We start from the raw sequence: 19,464 nt of genomic DNA, 5'->3' as shown, positions 1-19,464 counted from the left end.
ATACGGACACAGGGAAATGTTATATCTTGGGTCATAGATACAAGTTCACTATTTAGGTTGTCTAGCAATTACCTAGGTCTAAAGAAGAAAGAGTGCGTCTACTGGAAGTAGGGAGATTTCCCCCAGGTGTTCCTCAGCAAATTGTTGGTAGGTACCTAAGTCATTCCTAAGATTTGTACTAATTTGTAGGTAATAAGGGTTAGCCTTAGATTAAGGGGCTAGCTTATAATAAGCCTGTGTTCTAAATTCTAATTCTCCACCGATATAGGTAAAAATAAAATAACGTAAATAATTTCATGATTTTATTAATACCTCAGTCAGGTAAAATTCATATTTAGAAAATTAAGTATAAAATTACTTTTAAAACTAGGAATAAAGAGTAAACACTAAATGCGAGTGGAACGTTTAGTTCGATGCTCTGATAGTTCGTATTTAGCAACTGTATATAAAAACACAAACATAGATTTGATCATCTAATTCCCATGTTGATATAATCTCTGATAATTTTATGGTGTTTATGGATTATTAATATTAACAAAATTAACGCTTTTTGTTGATTTTGTTGCTTAAACGCACAAATAGGTAACAGACAAAGGCTTAAATTATTTTAACCTGGTACGGATTTTAAATCAAAATTTAAAAATTGGCTATGCCTATGACTATGCTATTTCTTCTGAAAATAATTCAACATGGGAGATAGATGATACACAACTATAGAGAGCATGATTAGTAACTTTTAAATATGTAACGCATATTTCCTTCGTTACTTAAAATCTTGGTATATTTATGTCTTCTAAATATAAATAAACAATACTAAAAAGTAATCAGAATGTAAAATGAATGTTTAGTCAATAATTATAGTTAACTCTAGTCATACAAAATTATTTATAGGCAATTTTATTACAAGCGATATTTGATCAGTTCACAATAAACTATTTAAACACAACTATGTTTAATTTCTCGAATATATAACTTATGGTTCTACTTTAGATACTTGAGTGAGTATGTTACATCGTTTCGATCACATAGTTGTATTTACTACATTTCATATTCCTATAACGTCGATAGCTATTAATGATGTGATAAGTATACCAATACTTGCGATTTAAAGTATTCTGCAATTGGTATACTTCCCAGTAATGATTACTCGGATTCTGTAATTTTGTCGGGAACATCACTAGAAACATAACGATCGACGATACAGAAACTACAGATACACATCCACTTACAGCCTTCAGTTGGCTTCTTAAACTACTTTTAGTACAATGAGTAACATTCCCAAATATCATCTTACACTACAAATAAAGTAATGGTTGTAAATAATACAATACAATATTATTAATACATTTGGTACGTGCTTTGTACCAAGCGGTACGTTTGGCCGAATCTCATTCTTTTAGTAAGCAATAAGCCGAATGCAGTGTCGATATCACCTTCTATTTATTATTCAAGTTTTAGGTTTATAATATTGTAATACAATCGTTTTTATTTATTAAAACTGTGATATGAGACTTGACAACTGCTATTAAAATTCGTTATAAAATTTGAAGCTATCGATTTCTATAGCTTTCATTTTAAAACTATTATATCACTAAAGCGTGAAATTATACATCAAGGTACCTCAACTTTGCACTAAAAGTTTTTGTATCCACCATGACTTTTAACGATAGTAAGAGATAGTTCAGACGCGCGGAATCGCGCAGTAACAGTCACTGCTTCATGGCTTGCGAGTCCAAAATAACCCTAAACGTCTACGTATTAGAATAAATATTTGATAATTTTCAAATAATCCAATAGATTTCCAATTTATCAGTATCTGAACCATGGGCCACAAACAATAAATATAGGAACTAAATAAGCAAGCGAGAAAGGAAGAAAAAAGAATATTTTTATCATCTTGTTACATAGGTTTCTATACAAAACACTTCTTCGAGAAGGTAAGCGTGGCTCGTGGGACATCTACTGAGCATTCATCATGTAGGTGGAACACAACTCGGCTTTACAAATCAATCATTCAATTCACTATCAGTAATAGAGCACTTCATAGTAAAATACTCATTGCCAACAGTTATATGCATTTGATTCGGTGTACATTATTCTCCCTTCACAAAAATCTCACTAAATACTTGCGTTCATCACACAATATAATTTCAATCTTGTGTAAACATTGCATTAAAATTCAAAAATCATTAATAGAACTGAACTTAGTGGACACACGGAACCAAAATGGTTTTAAATATGTTATTGCAATAAAACAATTCTGCGCCGATGTCAGCCACCGGTGCGCTTTCGACGTCACATCAGGGTAAACACTAGCATTTTATAGTTATTGTATATTGGTGTTATTTGCAACACTAATGTAGTCTGATGTGGTGTCGACTGCACGTAGTCGGGTCGTCCGTTAATCACGTGATTTTCATAGCAAAGGCTATGCGAAATCTCGCACTCATTTTAAATAAATAAAAATAAATTGTATCTCATTATATGCATTTCTTTTCCTATATTCCTCTGATTTCATATAAGTGCGGGTTCCCCAGCTATACTCTGGGATCACTCAACTTTCACTGGTTGAGTTTAATTGGCTAACCTGTATATCCTGGCTGTACAGGAGCAGTGGTGGATTAGTCCCAAAGCTCCATAGGACTACTTACTCAACCTTCACTGGTTGGGTTTGATTAACGGCCAACCTATTATAGGCTGAAAAGCGTTGCCGTCTTGAGAACGGGAGGTGGTATCAGTTCCCTATATCCTTCCTTTAGGTGATACAGTTGTATTTTCCGAATTCTTCGAGCCTCACGTGATGAACAGACGATCCCTAGCAAATACGTCGTGGTATCCATCGACGGTTACTTCTTCTTGCTCTTGCCGAGCGTGAGCGTGTGGTGGTGCGTGGCGGCGTGCTGCTTGCGGCGGTTGAACTCGATGGTGTCGTCCTCGATCTTCTTGCGCAGCTCCTCCAAGCGTTTCTTTTCGTCCGTGTGGTCCTTCTTGAGACGGTCGAACTTGGCGTGCAGCTGGAAAGAGAGTAGTGACAGTGAGTATTTGAAGGTTACTTGAAATTGACAGGTTTGTGTAAGTAAAACCTATGATAGACGCCGAAAGTACTGTATCTATCTCCGATCAATATTATTTCATAGTATAAATTTAATTACCTTTGGCAAAGAACTAGATTGGACATGAAAGAAAGGGATAGGCTACCATTAGCATTATAACTAGAGATGAAACGGATAGTGGTTTGGCCGGATACCGGATATCCGGCGAGCTGCTAGGCCGGATAGCCGGATATCCGGCGGCCGGATAGTTCGCCCATTGTCTCGTTGTATCTCGTGACGAGTTTAGCGCCGCACAGGTGCTTTGAACGCGATCAGTGGGTCTAGTAAACTAGACAACACTAGACTTTTCGAAAATCGAATTCGTCCGAATAGAATGTCAGATTTTGCCACTTCTCTAGGGGGCAAATCAATCCGGGCGATTTCGGTTGGCATCGTGAGTGTGTGGAGGAATAGGGAAAATAAAATTACTCGCTGCGTAATCTGACTGAACTGCATCATGGCATCAGACCATCAGTAAAAAAAAAGATCGCCCATTTTAATTGGCTATAAACGTATTTCGACATTAACAGATATTTATTTATTTAGTATTTGTCATTAGAGTGAATAGCCCAGAAAAAGAAATTAGTTTTTTGAAAGGCCTTAATATGGCTTTTTTTGTAACTTTTTGGACTTTAAATAAAAGCCGTCATTATTATAAGCCTTTTTATTGACATTTATCTCAAAAATTAATGTATTTCATTTTATTATAGGAAATTGTCGTAGATTTTTAATATCCGGTATCCGGCCGGATAGTGAGTTACTATCCGGTATCCGGCCGGATAGTAAATTTAGGCCGGATATCCGTTTCATCTCTAATTATAACACTAGGGAGCTGCTGACATGACAGAAACATTAAGATTAGTCACGCACTATCCTCCAATTTAGATTCTAGAGGAAAACAAGAGGATTGTGCAAGACGGGCTGGGAAGGTGTGGAATAAGTTATTGTTGTGAACCAAATAAGTATACTATTTAGCGCCATCTACTTAGATATTGCGTAAGCAACTGTCAGTAAAGCGCCATCTATGGTTCTTTCGAAATACTTTAAAACGGGACAAGCCAGTTCACACAATATACCATAGATGGCGATTTTAAGTATTAAATCCTATCGATATAATTGAATCGATTACAATCGACATTATTTTCGTAAAACGAATATCGATAACTTCGAGTGTTATCGATTTTTAGGTTGCTTATAATAGACATGTGGCGACATCTATCCGCGATACTACAGAGTAGTGGTAGTCTTTACCAACAGATGGCGCTGACACATACATTACAATGACACGCAACCTGCATCGCTGTGACAGTTCTCTGCCCAGACTAGCATAAAATATATAGAAAAGCTCGGAAGGAAGCGATTCCATCTTATAGATGAACTACAACGAATTATCCCACCCGTAATATCGACAGGGGGGCGCCACCGTCATACCGGATCGCTGGTTCCGATTTTTGCCACGTTAGAAACTATAGTTCAACAAACTCATAGTCAAAAGTCAAATGTGAACGATGGTGGCGCCCCCCTGTCGGATTGCTGGTTCCGATTTTTGCCACGTTGGAAACTATAGTTCAACAAACTCATAGTCAAAAGTCAAATGTGAACGATGGTGGCGCCCCCCTGTCAATGTGTTTGGTGGAACAATTCAGTGTAGCTCATCTATAGTTTCCTTATTGTGGTCGATCCTCAAATCCCACAGACATAATAATCGATTACAACCAATGTAAAGGCCTATTCAGACCTAAACGGTATTCGCTACCGTCTGCGGCAGAGAAAACCCAGTGGGTATGCAGTAATAATACTGTTCAGACCTAAGCGGTATTGCCGCGGTACTTGATACTGAATACCTGAGCGAAACCCGCGCGGTATGTACCTCTACCAGGCCTGTTCATCTCCGCGAGTTTACATCGAAAACAAAACACGCACGATGGCCCACCTACAGGATACTATTCGACAAGGCCTCACATACGAGCGAACATTGACTCACGCATGCGTATTTTTGTGTATGATGGAAGAAAAAAAAGAAAATGGTGTACTAAATACTGTGCAGTATTTAACTGCCTAAATACACAGAATGTACTTGTTTAAATTGCCTCAAGACACTGAGAGGTAAATAAGTAGTTAATATTATTCATGATAATTCATGCTAAATCATGTATTTCCTCCGCCATTTACGCAGTTTGGCACCTCACGTCACATCATTTTACCGAAGTCAGCCCTATAGCTTCGGCGCAGTGCCGATCACTGACGTTTGTCAACAAAATGGTGCTTGACTCTTGAGACAGGCTAAATTACACCATATTGTTAATGACATTGAGCATACATTTTTTTAAATACCTTCGCGAAGTAAAACTTCTGTACGTAGTACTTATTATTATTCTGTGGTAGTACTTATTATTATTCTGTGCCTCTACCCACAGCGGCAGCGAATATCGCTCAGGTTTGAATAGGCCTTTATGCAGTGTCGTACCTCCTTCTCGGCGTCCTTGAGCTCGGCCTCCTTCTCCTTGACGCGCTGCACGAACATCTGGCGCATCTCGTCCTCCTTCTGCTGCAGCTCGGCCAGGTGCGCCACGCGCTTCTGCTCGAACGTCTGCTGGAACGACACCTGCGGGGGACAACATTACATTTTCAAATACACTCGACTGCAAATAAATCGCACCACCCGCGACAAGCACTTTCAAACGTATGCATCCCCACTTCACACCAATATTGGTACCATTCAAAAGCCTAATTCTAAACTTCATTTCATTATAGGAAAGGTTTTTACCCCAAAAATGTTTCTTTAGAAGGATCCAGAGTCACTTCTTCAAAAAATAGATAGTTACACTTGAGCCAACTTTTATGGCTATAAAACTGTTAAGTTGGGATTAATCGCTATCCATCTGTTAAAGAGGACACGTGTGATCATTATTTGGTTTTATAACCATAAAATTTGGTCTAATTGATCCCAGAGGTGACCCAAAGTGAGGTCTTTTTTCAAGTCACATTTATGGTATATGTTAATCATTTATTAAGAAATTAAATGTGTTTTTCTTTAAGGATATTTATTGGGCTTTCAAATAACACCAATATTGTTGGGGCACCATTATTGTGTCAAAAGAAAATCTTTAAAGTTCGCATCGCGGGTGGTGCGATTTATTTGCTATCGAGTGTATTTCCTTTTATACATTTTGTTTTATCCGCAACGAGGAAGCTCTTAGCCTGTATCTCACCTGATGGTAAATGATGATCAGGCCGAAGGTGGAAGCGAGCTTCACCCGGAATCCTCAACCACGGAGGCACTGGCTATCTTACCTCTAACTGCCGGAACACAACAATGCTGTTAACATTGTTGTTATGGCGACAGACTTAGGTAAGATGGTGGTAGCTAGCCAGGCGGACTTGGAACAAGCCCTACCACCTACCAAACCGAACAGAAAAATCTGGCCCCACTGGGAATTGAACCCGGGACCTCTGCGTCTAAAGCAGGAGGTCTTACCACTAGACCACAGAGGCGGTTACATTCTAACAAATTCGTAAAAAATAACAAAATGAGGCTGAACGGGATTTATGTAGAGTGCACTGATTGACTTATCGCCGTGGCGTATAGAGCACTAATCGGCGATCTAATGCTGCTGTCGTAAGAAGCGTATCGACGAATCGCCTTATGATGGTGTGCAGCGTGAGATAATCGGCAACTTCGTGAGGAGCGTATCAGCTTGTAATCGTGAGTAAAGTCCGGTTACCGAGCACATAGAATTTCGTCCAATGACCCCAAGCACAGAATAAGTAATAGTACAGGTACAGAAGGATTACTCTGCAAGACGATTTAAATAAATGCGAGTCTTGCTACGACGCGATACAGTGGAATTCAGCTCGCACAGCACTACGTACCTACAATTTTATTCACCTACAAGTTTTGTCTCTTTCTATCGCGTGCCTCTGAACTCTTCTTACGCTATTAGGGTTGCTGTCTAGTGAAAAAATAATTAATCTACTTATTTGTAATGACCTACGTATGTAGGTAAGTATGCATTCATTATGGTAAACCTTGGGAGAGGCCTTTGTCCAGCAGTGGACGTCATTTGGCTGAAACGAACGAACGCATTCTGAGCAGTAGTCATAGTAGGTTAGGTTCCTATACTATCCTAAGAATTATTGATTACCTACATGGCCAACATACCTTTCAGCATCTTTGGGAAGCGAAAAAAATAGATAAATCCGGTAGATTACTTTTCGAATTTAAACACCCGAACGCCGCACAATATTTCTTTCTCTTTATGTCCATTTTTAAATAATACTTCGATCATAGAATTATAATCATACTACAACGCACGCCAGCGTCCTGCTGACGGGCGCGCGCGTGACACTCGACTGATATAATACCCGCCGGCGGGGCGCTTCGCTGTAGGTAATTATCGGATGTACCGCGCGGAGTGAGCCAGGCCTGCTACAAGCTACTCCTTATCGCTCGCCTGTAATTATATTGCTGTCGCACTCGCACACTCACTGCGGCCGCCCGTCGCACAGTCGCGACAGCAATATAGTTACATGCGCGCGATAAGGATGGGTCGTTGGATGAAATTCTATCTGAGGGCTTAGTGTGAGTTTACATCAAAACGGCCTCATTAGTGAGCGCGTAAAAAAATTACATTAAATGTATAACGGATTGTACAGCGCCCCTAGCGGGAAACTTTCAAGAACTAAAATTTTCATATATTTTTAACGCGCGACCGGACTTTAGCATCCCCTGATTGAATCATCAGCGAGCGATGGTCAGTCTACTGTGACTGACCGGCTTGTTGTCGGCGTCGACGTCGCTGAAGCCCATCTGCTGCAGGCGGCGGCGGCGGTAGAGCTCGTAGTGTCGCGCGTGCGTGTCTCTACTGACCGGCTTGTTGTCGGCGGTGCGTGTCTCTACTGACCGGCTTGTTGTCGGCGTCGACGTCGCTGAAGCCCATCTGCTGCAGGCGGCGGCGGCGGTAGAGCTCGTAGTGTCGCGCGTGCGTGTCTCTACTGACCGGCTTGTTGTCGGCGGTGCGTGTCTCTACTGACCGGCTTGTTGTCGGCGGTGCGTGTCTGTACTGACCGGCTTGTTGTCGGCGGTGCGTGTCTCTACTGACCGGCTTGTTGTCGGCGGTGCGTGTCTGTACTGACCGGCTTGTTGTCGGCGGTGCGTGTCTCTACTGACCGGCTTGTTGTCGGCGTCGACGTCGCTGAAGCCCATCTGCTGCAGGCGGCGGCGGCGGTAGAGCTCGTAGTGTCGCGCGTGCGTGTCTCTACTGACCGGCTTGTTGTCGGCGGTGCGTGTCTCTACTGACCGGCTTGTTGTCGGCGGTGCGTGTCTGTACTGACCGGCTTGTTGTCGGCGGTGCGTGTCTCTACTGACCGGCTTGTTGTCGGCGGTGCGTGTCTGTACTGACCGGCTTGTTGTCGGCGGTGCGTGTCTCTACTGACCGGCTTGTTGTCGGCGTCGACGTCGCTGAAGCCCATCTGCTGCAGGCGGCGGCGGCGGTAGAGCTCGTAGTGTCGCGCGTGCGTCTTCTCGCGCATGTCCTCCATGTTGGTGCGGATCAGCATCTCGCGAAGTTTCACGAAGTCGCAGTGGGACTCGTTCTCCACTGGAATTTGAACATAAACATTTGTTACTGAAGTTTTCTTCTCACCGTAGTAGTCGTATGAAGTTGTTACCTGCGCAGCTCATCAACGTGGCGCTAGCTCAGCGTCACCGTGACGCCAATACTGAGTGGCTGCCGAAAAGGAACGCAACAACGGAATGAGAGGATTCCGTTACTTGCCCGAACAAACGTTGCGTAGGCCTCGCGGCGACACTGAAGACAGCGTCGCGTTAACATTACGTGGGCGCTGGCAAGACAACACTAGAAAGACGCTACTGTAAGCGGGTCTCTTAACGACTACTAAGTGCAATGTATATCCTCGCATAACATGCGGATCTAATGACAGTTTATCTTTCCCCGGGACAAACTTGGCCTTCACTGGTTGGGTTTTTATTGGCGCTCAATCTGTAGACTCTGGCTACACAGGAGTTGCAGCGGTGGGAACGAGAGGTGGGAATAGACTATTTGACACCATTCCCCAATCATTCGAAATTACAGCTTTTTTAAAAACTAAACAAACTTCATACTAGTCTTTAAAACTTATTTAATTTTAAATTAAATCTGTAAATTAAGATTTTTGGTTGCATTGATAAAAGTTGTTCGAGTTGACAAAATAGTGACGTCACAGGCTTGTATTGCCATACACAATCTATGGGAGTCTCGTTTTACAGTTTCAAAAAGTACGTTAATTGATTGGTGGTGTCAAATACCCTATAGTGCCACAGTGCTATTGACGTTACCTTGAATAGTGTGCCCTCAGTGGCGAAAAAACGCCAGTTCATCGCCATAAACCAAAGAAGAAGACGTTACCTTGCACGGTGCCCCAGGGGTACTGCCTCGCGCGCACGGTCTTGTTGCCGCACTTGACGAAGTCGGTGGAGCCGACGACGGCGAAGGGGATGTGCGCGTTCATACCGCCGTTGACCTCCGACACCGACTCGTCGTCCGTCGGGAACGAATAGATCTCCACGCCGTTCGCTTGCAGCTCTTGCATTATCTTCGACTGGAAGGAAACATGATCTTTAAGGGACAGAACACACGGTGAACTGCAACTTCTAGTTACTTTTGAGTTGCATCTAAGTTTCTGCCATAGCGTCCGTAGAGAGACCACACATTCACCGTGTGTTCTGGGCCTAAGTCGACATTTCTTTAAAACGCAAAAGGCTGGACAAATGTTTCCGCTAAACATTTCTATTTTCTGCAACGATAGATGATGCTTTACCTAAATGATTATTATATCGTAGTTATCAAAGGTACAAAGTTGTTAGGGGTGATACTAGAAATCGTTACAAAGAAATCTCAGAAATTATAACACCTACAAACTTGGGCAGATACGTTCCTTAGGATGCAGACATCCGCTAAGAACGGATTTTTCTGAAGGGGTAAAACGGGGGCTCCACGCGCTCATAAGATAATGCTACAATGTATAGCTTGCCTATTACATACTTCTAGGGAATAAGTGTTCAAATACATTTCACAGCCATTTTCCACAGCATCTTCAAACCTTAACCAGAAGTCCAAAAGAATCTTAAATCATAATCAATTTTCTGACTTTTTTCACCTCATCTAAATCTACTAAAAGTAACGAAATTTCTATTAGCTAAAACAGTGCTATAGTACAACTAAAAATGTATGATATTTACGTTACTTAAACTGATGCCATTAAAGTACAAATGAACCTTGCTAGTAACATGCAACCAATTAACATAGAAATACACATTATTCTAGGCCAACTAGTGACCAGCGTAGTATGCAAACTAGGTCAATTGAATGCTCGACTCATCAAGAGACATATCGTGATGAAGCAGTCGGCTGTGATAATGTGACGAATATTTAACTTTACTACCAGTATTTAAGGCTCATTATTTAACTAATTATTATTTTATAATCGACAGCACATCACACTATACATTTTTGTTGCAAATTAGCTTCTATTTCAAGTACATAAGATGCCTTACCTTGAACTTCTGCAGTTCCGTCTTGGAGATGGTGTCGGCTTTGGCGATGATGGGGATAATGTTCACTTTGGTGTCTAGTTTCTTCATGCACACCAAGTCGATGGATTTCAGACCGTGACCTGGAAGATGGGAGGAACAATGTTTTTTTTACTATTTTCTGATTTTTTTATACAATGGTTCTTTATAATTCATTTATTTAGGATTTGGTACTAGTATAGTACTAGTGTAGTTCTAGCTACACGAATTTTATTCTAAAATTTATCTTTGGACAGATCATCAAAATAGTGTTTTTTGCGAGACAACTTTTACGATTGTTTGTATAGGATGGTAATTCAATAATAACAAACTTATAACTTTACACAAGTAGGTAAGTAATCTAAATGACTCAGGACTACAGTAAAAATAATAAAAAACAATTAAAGTATTTTAAGACCATTTTAAGCAAAACATAGTGTTTTAAAGATAAGTAAACACTACATTTTCTAACATTAGCATAAAATAAACATAGGAAACAATTTATCAGTCAAAGTTTCTTGAACCAGAATATCTAGATAAGACCATTCCATTTAAAAGCAATATGACTCATCCTCAGTCCTATGCAATAAGTGAAATATTAATAAACTGCTTGTCTATTCCCGAAAACAATACCTACATATACATTCCGTCTCCTTCACTCAAGCTACATCCCAAAGTAAGTGACAGAGAAGGCAATAACGAAAACATTTAGCTCAGTAGACCCCTCGAGACAGGCGAGCTCGCGTCAATCACCCGTCAGTCGAGTGTGAATGATAATTATGTTACTGTTGCCATTGTGGCGGGCTCATAATCGCGGCGGAATGTGTTCGTAATCACTGGCTGATTGACTAGTAATGTCTTTACTCACTTACCAATACACATTTCCAATCACAGCTGTTATACAACAATGAATACTAAACGATGTGTTTTGAAAGAATCATGTCAATAATAAATAATAATAATATGTAGCTTCTCTAGTAATACGACAAACGGGCATAGCGTAGGTGTTATTTATCCTCTTCAAAATTAATAGATCTGGTATTTTAGATAGACAAATTAGCGCAGTAAAAGCGACAGTTAAGTAACCGTTATCAACAATAAACAATGACACACAAAACGTGTCAACAAACGAATTCCGATATCATCGACAAAGTAGCGCAAGATCGTTACACTTTACAAATCGAGTGTTGTGAAAACACCGACGCGTGCCCCGTAACGATACAACACGTAGGAGTAGCACAGTAAAGCAAAAGGGCTTGTCGTCATGAACTGTAAACTCGTAATTCGTATACTAACTAGCACTACTACTAGGTATCAATATGCATTACTAGATTCGAGGAGACAATACGTATTCAGAAAGCGACGTCTTTAAGAGTTACTAGGTAGTTACTAGGTAGTTACTAAGAACTAGAACAATGAATTTCCTGATACGAATAATAATCAACTGCTTTAGAGTAATTTTAAATTTCACTGAGAACTGAACATGACTTCCGGAGTTAGGATATATCGCAGATTGGACCGTGTGATGTCTCATGAAAATTACCACCAAGGATGTAACTCACACGATACAAAATTACCACGCGAGCTCATTGATACTCACGCGTACGTAATAAGAAATGTCCCGTTACATATGGAGATGCCCAAGAGACATGTGTCACAAACTTCGAGGGCATGTTTTTATGTCGCGCGCGTCCCGCATACATCAGCGAGCCAATGTCAAGGACGACATAGATGTGGGTCGATAATGGGGAAAGTAATAACAGTGTAGTAAATGATTCTAATTGGATTGGAAAGTGTAGAAATAAGACCAGTAAGGAACCTATTTTTGTCTCAAACTTTAAACTGACCAAAGTTAATTGTTAAATAAATAAAAAGTTTACTAAAATAAAACTGTTTGCATATAAACAGAATTCTACTGCTACTTGTATACAAATAAGTACCATAAGAAACAACAACTTCAATCAGCAATATTCCTATCTGCAAAAGATTAATTTCTGCCTATACTGTTTTGAAAAAGAAAAAAAAGCCTCTGTTATCTCAGACATAATCTCTTCATCATAAAGCCTTCACTAGGATAATCCAAATGTCCCTAAGCCTTTGCATCAAAATTCTGAAAACTTGACAAAAAAGAGTCATTTAATTCTCATTCTGCAAATCTCATAGCAGCTGTCCGAGTAATGAAGAAAATCACTCACCAGTAGGACAGATGAAGTAGAGGCAGACGTGCAAGCGGCTGTCATGGTACGTGGGCAGCGCGCGCTTGATCTTCAGCTCCTCCTGCAGGTAGGCCTCGAACTGCGCGTCGATGTAGTCCACCACCGCCTTGAAGCTGTCCTCCTTGTTCACCTGGTCTCCGTACCCCACCGTGTCGCATATTGTTAGCTGGAAAGTAATATAAGCTATTAAAAACTGAATGAACCTGTGCAGCAAAATGACCTCATAAGAAAACATGTTTAGTACAGTCAGGGTGACACCCAAAGTGGCCCAAAAGATGCCAAATCAACCTTAATCGCAAAATGTATTGGAACATGTTGCGAACTTCTTGGCTACTTTGAGTGTCACGAACTATTTGAAGCTGAGTGCTGTTAAAAATTAATAAACAAACCTTAAACCTAGTCATAAAGCTAGGTCAGCACCAATACTGTACCTAAGATAATGAGCAAGAGAGAAATAAGTTATTAAATTCCAATACCTTCAGCCGAACACTGCTCTCCTGCAACTCGTACGTATGGGCCTTTAGCTTCACCGTGGGCAGGTTGTGTGGGCTGGGAGTGGACTCAAAGTTAGTGTTGAAAAGAGAATCCATCAGGGTCGACTTGCCCAGGCCTGTCTCACCTGTTGACAAAAATATTCAAGTTACTTTACAGTTGTCATGAAAATACGGTAAATGGACTTTGGATAGTGTACATGAGAATTGTAATCAATGAACTTTGCTTTAATTAAAGCAATTAATAATTGCCAATAAATAAACCAATGCAAATTCTAACATAGATAAGTTGAATATTTGGATAAGTCTGTTAATTTTGGTAGTTATTAAGTTACTGCATTTTGGTTCCCAAGTAAGAAACACAAAACTAAATTAACTGTTTGCAGTTTAAAATAATAATAAAGGGAAAAACATTTTTAGGCAAATATTTGCCTGTTTAGTGCTTATTGAGTGCTAATATTAACATTATTACAGCCGTTGAAAGCGAGGTTTTTAAACTGGGTCGCTCTTGAGTCTAAAGATACAGCATGAAAATATCCAATTAAATTATTGAAAGTACTTTTTACTACTTTTTTATCTACTAGGCAGACCAGTGGATCATTATAACCACTAGTTGGGCAGCTGTGTTATTATCACTAACAATAAAATAATTAATCACTGTACCAACAGTAGCTTCGAAACATGAGCCGAGCCCACGATAAGCATAGTAACGTGGGTATGAGTAGGTACTGGTAACAAGGTAAACGAATGATTCATCACTCACCTATGCACAGGATATTGAAGACAAACCCGTTCTGCACACTCTTGTTCACCAACTGATCTGGGAGGCTGTCGAAACCGACATGCCCTGACAGTTTTAGAGTACGCAGGGAAGGCTCCATCTAAAATAAACAACTCAAATGTAACCAATATAAACGGCACAAGAGAAGTCGTTAAGATTCAGGTACAAATGGAACAACAACAAATGTTTATTGTTAGCATTCCTGCACCGGTGCGCAAGGAATGTTTTTCTTCGGACACAGTTCCAATTACAGGCATAATAAAACCACTTTCCCGACACAAATTCAGATTGTGGAGCAACGCCCTCGGTCCCATTTACCGCATCCATATTATTGATGTTGGGTATGATTTGAACACGACTAAAACATAATGTCTGGATCCAAATACACTGAACACTGCGCGCACGTCATGATATTAGCACAAAATAATAATTTATAAATTATTTTAAACTTACTTTCGGTGGCTCAACATCAATCGCCGCCATGATTACTTTTTGACTGATGAATCGAAATGAAGTTGAAGGCGTTTTGTTCAGCAATTCCGGAGTCGTCCGCTACAACTTCAGGCACTACCAACATTAAAACGATACATATTTCTCATTTCTCAGTATTTTCAATATTAATTTATTGAAATAACGCAATAAAAATCAATTAATTGCAGATAAATAATTATGCTATTTTTATTAATGTTTTTATTTTATTTTTTATATATTTTCAGTAAAACGAGCAATAATATAAAGTTGGCAAAATTGTGATGACGCCACTATAATGTTGCCACTAAATAAACTAAACCCTCCTACATGGGAAACTACATTCAAAAGAATCTATTCCTATTCGGCTCTGTGCCATACTTTTTGATAGGTTATTTTGTGTAGTGTAATTATTGTTTTTTAAGGCTGAAATGCACCATCTTACTTTAGCTTTAACAAACGTCGAAAATCTGTCAAACTCCATATAAAAAGCACCGGTTATGGTCAAAGCTACGGTTAAAGTAAGTTGGTGCAACTCAGCCTAAATATTTTCATTTTGATAAGTATTAAAAATGGAATTTGAACGTTTATATTAGTGTTGTACCTACTTTCTACAACTGTAGCCTAATTTTTGGTATCATTATAATAATGCTCTGAAGTGATGAAATGAAAAAGAGAGTCATTTTTCATAATATTTTATGTAAAAGATTTGTTAAAAGTTTGAAGTACTATAAAATTTTAGTCAGAGAATTCAATTTCAAAGTTATTTTGTCGTCGAAACTGATGTTTCGAATTTATTAGACTTTTTTTTTTACAAAATAGCAGAGTATGAACATTTTCATACAATATTTTTTATTTTATTTTGTTTCTTTAGGTAAGTACTTACTTTATAGTATCGATCGACGATAGATTAAAAGAAAGTACATATGATTGGTAGGTATTATGACCGGTATCGTCATCACAATATCATTAATGTCAGTCATGTCATCAGCAGGTTTCAAGCATCTGGTTCAAAGCGGGATGTTTACAGCGATACTCGAATACTCGATGCACGCTCAAATTCGAAATGTTTCAATGTTTTTTTTATTATTTATCACTTCACTGCACTTTTAAACACAATTTAACACCAAATTTGTACACTTATGTAAATTAAAATCAATAAATCATATCGACCATGCTTTCCGTTCATCAACTCAACTACCCGCCTTTTGGTTTCACCCTTCAAAAATTACCCGCGTGTGTTTTCATTGATCGGGTAAATTATTTTTATTCTCTTATGGCAACACTGACTAATTCCAAAATGGCAGAATGCGACTTTGGTGTGTTATCATGTGAGCTAAAGAAATAATGTTTTCTTGATTATTGTTATCGTGAGTGGATTTGAAAATTGTGCAATAGTGAATTGTGAAAAACTAACCATGGCGGACTTAAAATCGCCGCCGTTTAGTGATATTAAAAGACCTGAGGAGGTGGTGAGGATGACGACGAACGATAGCCTGAAATTTGCAGTTCTTATCGGGCTGATTGAAGTCGGACAGGTGACCAACCGGGAGGTGGTGAATACAGTCCTGCATCTGGTGAGTTCAGTCTACTTCCCACGCGTATTGCACAATAATTATCCAAAAACATCTACGCAAAAATCTAATTGGAATCATCTTGGAGAGGAATTTCTTTTATCGTTCATGTTTTTTAATAATTTTATACGATTTCTAATTTTTAAAACTGACTAGACATATCGATTATTAGAAAAGCTATTGTTAAACGTGCCAAAGCATGTTGTTGCGGAGTAGCGCGTCTATTTTCATTGTTTTTATCGATCGCGTTTGGTCATGAATCGCGGATCGCTATGCTGACCGCGCGACCGGCGAGGCACTATGTTTGTTTTGATGTTTTGCTGCCGGCGGCACCGTGGCGATCACCACCGCACCACACCGCACCGTCCGCTGCAGCACTGCATTACATTCCTCGCGATACGCGATCTCGAATGCATACAAACAAATAATTTAGGCGCTAATTGTTAAACGGAATAATGACGCAGTTTTGCCTTGAATGTATCCGTTCATTTGTATTGATTTGTCAGATACCTACCTACCTTAAACCTACATTTCAGTTAGGTCCTACCTACTAGGTATTATCGATGTCTATTTTAAGTAGGTGGGTAGGTAGAAGACAAATATATTCAATCTATATTAAATAAATAAGTACCAAAGTAGGTAGGACCTCCTACGCTTTTATCTAAATATTTAAGCCTGTAAAGCTATTTACCTACTTGTAAAGAAGGTAGGTAGGTAGTTCGGTCGGCGCGAAAGTTATAGACAGGCAAGATTAAATCTTTGGTATTGATAGGCACTAAATGACACGGTATTAAAGCTGGATAGAATAACCAATCATCATCATCATCATCATCTCAGTCATAGGACGTCCACTGCTGAACATAGGCATAGGCTGATAGGCCTCCTCCCCCAATGCTTTCCATGTTGCCCGGTTGTTAGCGGCCTATAATAATAATAATAAATTATAACCAATATCGGCACTTATTAAAGGTAGGTAGTTAGAGTTAGGGGCGCCTTTTTCTACTTACCTAGTTTGTGTCCTAAACTATTAAAACTACCTACATCACTTGTTTTAATCATCCAATTTACCAGGACTCTGCCAAAATACGATGTTTTTACGTTTTATCTGTTTAGGTAGGTAGGTTGTAACCTAAATATCGTAAAAGTCGTAGGTAAATCCCGACCAAATCTCATCATAGGTAGGTAATTATTGAAAGTAATTTTTATATTTCAAACATTAACAACGAACAATTTAGTAAGACAGTAGGTAGTTAAATAATCCGAAATAATTATGACGAACACAAACTTGTCCCATTAGATAACATATCACACTAATCTTAATTGCAAACCTAATTTCTATGTTGATATAGTAGTTTATTTCGACGCGCCGCAGTTAGTTCAAAAACTTCAATACCTACCTACCTATTTCATCGAGATTTGCATTAGTTGCTTCTCACAGGTCAGCACTTACGTCAGCCCATCTGCACTTAAACATCTTCTGATGTGTCATTTTGACCGGCGATCTACGAAATTAAGTTCCAACCGCTAGTTCGCGACATTGCGAATTTATCAAATCAAAGGTCTACCATTATTTTCTGTCCGCTTTTTGGCAACTTTTTGTAAATTTTATTTGATCTTACTGCGCATCGAAAAGTCAGTGTGCTCTCAGCGTTGCCAGACGTCCCGATTTTGGCGGGACGTCCCGATTTTTAAATCAAATTTAAATGTCCCGCGCGGGACAGGCTCGGTCCCGCTTTTCGGAGAGAGACACTCACTTCACCAGATTATTGTTTTTAACGCCATATTATTCTAAAGAATAAAACTTTAAGAACAAATTTAACGATAGAGTAAATCTGATTTAAAATATTATTTTTTATAAAAATACATTTTCTATGGCTACTTTTGCTATCTATTGTCACGTAAACGTAATTTTAAGTCAAATAAAAACATAAATATTTGAAAACCTTTGATTATATACGTTTTTTTTTACTAATCCCGCTTCTGACGGAAGAATCCCGCTATTTTCACTCAAAAAGCACCAAAGTCCCGACTTGGCGAAAAAAAAAACTAGCAACGCTGGTGCTCTTCTACTCGGATGGAGTAAATACATGCTTAAAATAGCCTGCTTATTACAATAACATGTAAAATACCTACATTAACAAGATTTACGAACCGTATTAGGAACGGCCATTATAAGAAAATGGTAATGCCGAGAGCATGCTGTTGTTTGAACTATTATTGTAATAACAGCGCTGCGCTGACGAATGCTGTAGTCGTAATGCTCATTATTTAAAATAATGTAAATCTGCGCATGATTCATCGTAGATAAGGATTTTTTAAAGTTTTCTTGGGTAAAGGTTATTACTCCACATTTTTTCTAGATCAGATGAATGATATCTTTCGGCGAATGGTTTCCAGAATACAAAACAATGAGTCTTAGTTTTTAGGTGGCAAAGTATCTCTTAGATCTTTTTATTCCCAAAATGGTAAATCGATGAACTCAATAAAATAAACCCAAAGAAAGAATTAGAAAATTAGGACGTCAAAACAATTGTCGTTCGCGTTAAGTTCTTAAAATTAGCTTGGTTGAAGTCTGCACAATGACCGGTAACGTTCTTGTTAGTCACTCACCTTGATGCGTACACGCTTTAACAAGAAAAACCCGCCAAATTGCATGGTGCCCATTAAGCCTTGTTCTGTAATTACAATACGTTGATCGGTCTTTCAAAAACTACTAACAGAAATCTAGATTTCTATAGGTTTTCTGAAGTTTGCGGAAGAAATACACATCCTACTCAAAGGGTGATATTTTCATGGATAATTTAGCATTAGTTTAATAAAAGCCTGATCTAGAACTAGAATTAGGAGCTACAGGAAATGTGACATACATGCATTTTACTTAATATAATAAAATGAAAAATCCTAAATTATCAACTTTAGTACCGCTCTAAACAGCCGCGCCGTGTTGCCATCGCTTTCGAGCGTTCTTGACCGCGACCTTGCACTGCGGTACGGCCGGTATTTTCCCAACCTGTCCTTCCATTGATGGCGCCTAAAGCATACACACGTCTAACCATAATCTATGATGACTGTTAAGTGAGCTATAAACTGTTATTGTATGTTTTTTTTACCTTGGTAGTGTTTAAAATTTAGTTGAAATGTATCCATGACCTTGCCAATTCCTCGTAGCGTCACCACCGGACTACAGAGAACGTGGCCACTCGAGAGCACTAGTTGCTAGTTTTTGTAACGGAAAAAAAGTGGTTTTATCAACTGAGTTTCGTTTTCTAGAT

The 19,464-nt window shown here is 39.2% G+C and overlaps 2 protein-coding genes across 2 annotated transcripts in view; one reads left to right on the top strand and one right to left on the bottom strand.

The window, feature by feature from the left end:
* Positions 1 to 289: 289 nt before the first annotated feature.
* Positions 290 to 14,699, bottom strand: LOC135081225 (septin-2). The gene is made up of 9 exons (XM_063975975.1): positions 14,604 to 14,699; positions 14,133 to 14,250; positions 13,355 to 13,497; positions 12,858 to 13,044; positions 10,648 to 10,766; positions 9,500 to 9,692; positions 8,529 to 8,692; positions 5,560 to 5,697; positions 290 to 3,014 (listed from the first exon to the last, which is right to left on the bottom strand). The coding sequence occupies exons 1-9, from the start codon at positions 14,631 to 14,633 to the stop codon at positions 2,847 to 2,849; spliced, it is 1,260 nt and encodes a 419-aa protein (XP_063832045.1). The 5' UTR covers positions 14,634 to 14,699; the 3' UTR covers positions 290 to 2,846.
* Positions 14,700 to 15,916: 1,217 nt separating this feature from the next.
* LOC135080989 (neurobeachin-like) overlaps positions 15,917 to 19,464 on the top strand; it is a 737,070-nt gene continuing 733,522 nt past the window's right edge. The window contains exon 1 of the mRNA XM_063975714.1: positions 15,917 to 16,195. Coding sequence (XP_063831784.1) covers positions 16,037 to 16,195 — 159 coding nt within the window. The 5' untranslated portion in view covers positions 15,917 to 16,036. The remainder of the gene's footprint in view (positions 16,196 to 19,464) is intronic.

This window comes from Ostrinia nubilalis, chromosome 19 (genome assembly GCF_963855985.1).
Source record: "Ostrinia nubilalis chromosome 19, ilOstNubi1.1, whole genome shotgun sequence".
Taxonomy (NCBI): Eukaryota; Metazoa; Arthropoda; class Insecta; order Lepidoptera; family Crambidae; genus Ostrinia; species Ostrinia nubilalis.
This window is presented reverse-complemented; position numbering and strand designations above follow the sequence as displayed.